This window comes from Eptatretus burgeri, unplaced genomic scaffold (genome assembly GCF_056783735.1).
Source record: "Eptatretus burgeri isolate ZD-2024b unplaced genomic scaffold, Ebu_testis_v1 Ebu_testis_scaffold_1251, whole genome shotgun sequence".
Lineage (NCBI taxonomy): Eukaryota > Metazoa > Chordata > Myxini > Myxiniformes > Myxinidae > Eptatretus > Eptatretus burgeri.
In genome coordinates this window covers 5,001-10,000 of record NW_028223200.1, presented here as the reverse complement: position 1 = coordinate 10,000, position 5,000 = coordinate 5,001, and the positions used below count along the sequence as shown (strand labels likewise).

The following is a 5,000-nucleotide window of genomic DNA, read 5'->3' as shown; positions in this document are numbered from 1 at the left end:
TTCTGAGGTCTCATTGATGTATAGATCTGCCATTAGGTTGCCATGGATACTGATCAAGTTGGTGTGAAAGGTTTCCGTAATACCACCCCACATCACAGCACTTCCAGATCCAAATTTGTGGCTTCCTGGAAATTTTGCTCAGTTTGTCTTCTGTAGATCTGTGTGTGCATGCCCACCATACCATGCCTTTGAGGAGAAATCTGGATTAATTACTGAACATTACACTTGCGCATTGACTCCATATTCATTGGATGTGATTTGACCACTGCAAGTGTCCTTGGATGTGCTGCAGTGCAAGTCTTGGATGCTGAACAGGATGACGAGCACAGATACCAGCATCGTAGAGACAACTCAAGACGGTGTTCACATTTACCCTGCAAGGTCCATGGAGTGCGTTTGCAGTACTCTGGACAGTTACATGTTAATAATAACTAACCAAAGGCTACAATCTGGTCGGGTCACCACTCCGACTCAGGAAATCAGGGCATTAATTTGGAATTTGTTCATGGTGCCGGCGACAGCTCGCTAACTCTTCCTGAAGGACTCCATGGGATCTCTAATGTCCACCAACTGATGCTGGCAAATGGGATGCCCCCTTAACAGCCATTCAAGAGACGGCACACACATTGATGCGTCACCTTGCATGTGAAACACTGACCGGAATGAGAGCTTATAGATGGACCGATATTCGAACCCATACTATACAGATTAGAGGTGAGTATGCATACCTTGAGACCATCATGTGTTTCAGTTCCTGACAAATCTCACACTCTCACAATGTCTCTCCGAAAGGACTGTCTGGAAACCCCCGCCCCCATATACTTTCTCAACAATATTCTTGAAGAAGTCCTTTCATTCAAACTTTTGGGTCTCACCATCTGCCATGATCTCTCCTGGGAAAACCACATTTTCAAGCTGGCCTCCAAAGCCAGTCGCCAACTGGACATTCTCAATCATGCAAAGTCCTTCCTTGGCACACCTGAACCTGAGCTCCTGACCACATACAAAGCTTTCATCCCCAGCTTGATGGAGTACTGCTCTACCTTCTGGACTGGTGCTCTCACCTCTCACCTCTCACCTTCTCGGCTTCACGCTGTGGAAACCATGGCATTTAGGATCATTGGTATCTCACAACATGAGGTTGAGTCTTTGGGGCTCTCACTCTCGCTCACTGGAGGCTGGTCGGTTGTCTTTCTCTCATCTACCTTCACCTCTCTGGCCTTGCACCCCCCCCCCCCACCTCCATATACTTTCTCAACAATACTCTTGAATCAGATTTAGATCCGACCCATCAGTGATACACAAAATGTAAACTGTTCAGCCTGGCGGAGGTATGCGCTCAACCGAGTGCCGTTCCGTTTCACCAAGTATCACTCTGAATGGTTTTTTCATTTGTTTATTTGTGTCTGTTTTTCTACAGCCTTTAAAACTTTATTTATTTCCATTAAATTACACATTTGGAACACTACAGAACACAAATTGCCTTGTTTAGACTTACAAAAACCTTCAGTTTAGCAGTACTTTGACAAAATTGTACGTCATCTCGACAATCCACATCCTGCCAATCACAAACAAGAAACTTTAAAACAATGCAGCTATAATGAGTTTCCTGGAGGTGGCTTTTGTTATCACGTGCACAGGAGGCTATTATTTTGCAAGAAAACTTGTCTTTGTGCAGGTGTAGCGTCAATGGGCAAAAATTAAGAAAGTGTATTACGGAAACAAAAAAGGTAGAGTACAAGAAGAAAGGATGGTAAAGGTAATGCAGAGCTTCGCTCGGCTCACCCGTGCTTGTTGATCAAATGGCGGATCACTGTGTTTGTACGATGGATGTTATCTGTGCAGGCCTCGATGAGCATTAATGCACCGCTGGGGTTCCGCACTCCATACACAATCATCGTCATGGGTTTTGTTTTGTCCTGGCAAGGTACCCATGCACGATTATCCTCATTCAAAAGCTAAATAAGTCACATGACTACTTCAATGAGCAAAACACTGGCAGCACCAATAACTCACAAACTACAGCTCATCTCATCATAACAACCCAATAAACTGCTCGACACTTCATGGATAATGCATTCCAATATACAGTATATATATATATATATATATATATATATATATATAGCACAACAGGTACAACACCAACAGGAACCAAAAATGTGAACATTTACCTCCACTACAAGTAAAAGGTACTTTTGAATAACATGCAGGTGGGGTGGATAATTTTTACTTGTACTGGTTTGGCCATTCCCAAATTGAGATCTGTTGTATTACCCATTTTCTCCTGTACTCATTGGTGTGTATGGGCTGACATAATGGCCTAGAGGTACGCACACTCACCTCTAAGCTCTCTAGTCTCGGTTTGAATAGTCTGCGTTCTACGTTGTCTAGTCTCGGTCATCCCGATGTTGCACAATCAAGGCAATTCATCAATATCTTCCCCGTCCCTCGGCTAGACATTAAACTGGTGCCTCAGCTGCCGACATTAATTGGTGGAGATCATAGATCCCACGGTGTCCATCGCGAGGAGTAGGCGAGCTATCGCCGGCACCATGAACAAATTCCAAATTCCTGCTCTGACCAGCAGAGGTCACTGCATCAAAGGCACAGCTGCACCCTCAGCCAATGATGCTACCCTGCAGCCTTGTGCTGTATACGAACGAAGAAGAAGTGGTGTGAATTACAATTTTCAGTAACGCTTTATGTCGGTGGGTTTTTTTTATTTTCCGTTGGGAAGAATAAGAATGGGAGGTCAGAGAACATGTCGTTTTGCATACGTAATAAACAGATAATCTCTCAACCAAATGTTGTCAGTTATGCTACTCCCGTGAGAAAAAAAAAGTTTCGGTCTCAACCCCACTTCTTCTTGCTTTGGAGGCCTCACGCCCGCAATGTTGCATCGGTTGTTCTCACGGTGGTTAGCATAGTTTTGTTAACATTTGGTTGAGAACATTTGCTTCCTTTATTTCTCTGTTGATGCAGACTGACTGTGGGCAGGAATTAGGGGCAGGGGAGGATGCAGGGGGTGGACAAGATGGATGCAGGAGGAAACTGTGAGGAGGGAAAATTAGAAATTGGCAAGGATGGAGGTGGGTGGAGTCGGGGGGGAAGTTAGCGGGGGTATAAAAGATCATGGTTATGGATTGGGGACCATCTAAGATGGTGATGAACAGCTGTCTTGAAGAACTGGAGGGAGGAATGAGATTGAAGAGAATGTGGAAGTTCTTTCTGCAGGCAGGAAAAAGAGGAATAAATGAGTGGAGGTGAGCAGTGATACTGGATTTTTGTAGTTTCTCCAGAACAAGGTTGATGGTGCAATGTGTGAGCCCTGCAGAAACCTGGGGGGAGACAAAGCATGGAAAGAGCAGATGGTGCAAGACCAGAATGGAGGCAGGAGAAGACAGAGAGACCAACGACCTGTCTCTGATGAGAAAGTTATAGGCCCATAGACTCGGCTTCATCACGGGAAATTGTAATCGTGTTGAAGGCCTTGGTTTCCACGGCGTCAAGCTGAGTAAGATGGGAGGCAGGGGAGCCAGCCCAGAGGGGAGAGCAGTACTCCATCAAGCTGCGGATGAAGGCATTGTAGGTGGACAGGAGTTCAGGAGTGCCAATGAAGGATTTTTGTATGACAGAGGATGCCCAGTCAGCAGATGGCTTTGGAGGCCAACTTTGAAATGTGGTTTGCCCAAGAAAGATCATGACTGATAATGAGAGCCAGGAGTTTGAATTACTGAACTTCCTCAAAAAAATTGTTCAGAAAGTAGATGAGGGGGTTTTGCCTGACAGTCCTTTCAGAGAGATTGAGTGAGAGTGTGAGATTTGTCAGGCAGTATTGAAAAACATATTCCAAGTGTTTGACCAGCTTGAATTTTTTCTCAGGGTCTGAAGAGCCGGAAGAGGCTGCAGCTTGCCAATCTGAAGGATGAGGGATGTCATGGCAGAAGGTGGAAACATCAGCAAATCGATAAAGATGATTTTCTAGAGAGTCAGAGAAATCATTGATGAATATCAGGAATAGGACTGCTTTCCCACCTTCCCAATTTCTCCATTCACCCTTCTGGCCTCCTCGCCAGGTCCACATTCACAATCTCATGAGACACGCGCTGCAGAAATTCCATGGAATCGCCACCCTCATTAATACAATGTTAAAACTAGAAGGGCACTTGGTAGAGCGCATACCTCTGCCACGCAATGCCTGATCCACAGGAACACATCGAGCCCAATACATTTTTGAAATATGCGATGTATAAATTTTGGTCCAATCTCTCAATGGTAAAGGAGGAGGAAGAGAGGAGATTGCCAGGACCATACTCTGTGCAGAGCGTTGGTGCTGCTTAAGTCCATGTTGACCTTTTGGTCCATGTTGACCTCAAAAATAATTGGTGGTTGAATTCAGTGACCTGAAATATAAATCCTCTTCAAATTTCAAGTCAATCGGATGAAAATTAAGGAATTTAGAAATAATACTTTCGTTGACCTTTTGACCTCAAAAACAATAGGCTTCTTCCTTCTGACAAACTCTACCATGTGGTGAAGTTTCATGAAGATCGGTTTCAAGTTGTGACCTGCAAGCGATAAAGACAGACAGACAAACAAAATCGACTGATCAATAAACTTGAAAAATCTTCGATTTTGCAAGTAACAAACAAACAGACGACAGAGAGGGGTGAAAACAAAACCTCTTTCACCTTCGGTGGCGGAGGTAATTAAATAACGACGAAACAGCGTTGGAGTCACAATCTCACGAAATCGTCATCTCATACGATTGACATGATGAATAGACAGAGATGTGATAATCGTATTATTATATAAGCAAAGCAACATTGCACAAAAGGTGAAAGCAATGCGTACAAGAGCTCAAGATAACAGTTGTAGAAAAAAAAAAAAAAGATTTTCATCTTTGTGCAAATTCTCAGGGACAATGCCTTGAGTAAACCTTGAAATAGCAGAACATACAATCTTAAAAAAAGTTTCAATCGGTGTTTTATGTAGAG

General features: G+C 43.9%; 1 protein-coding gene across 1 annotated transcript in view; it reads right to left on the bottom strand.

Annotated features, from left to right (window-relative positions):
• LOC147006888 (translational activator of cytochrome c oxidase 1-like) overlaps positions 1-5,000 on the bottom strand; it is a 7,712-nt gene that overhangs the window by 1,833 nt on the left and 879 nt on the right. Inside the window, exon 2 of the mRNA XM_085867746.1 lies at positions 1,786-1,919. Within this exon, the coding sequence (XP_085723872.1) occupies positions 1,786-1,919 (134 nt within the window). The remainder of the gene's footprint in view (positions 1-1,785; positions 1,920-5,000) is intronic.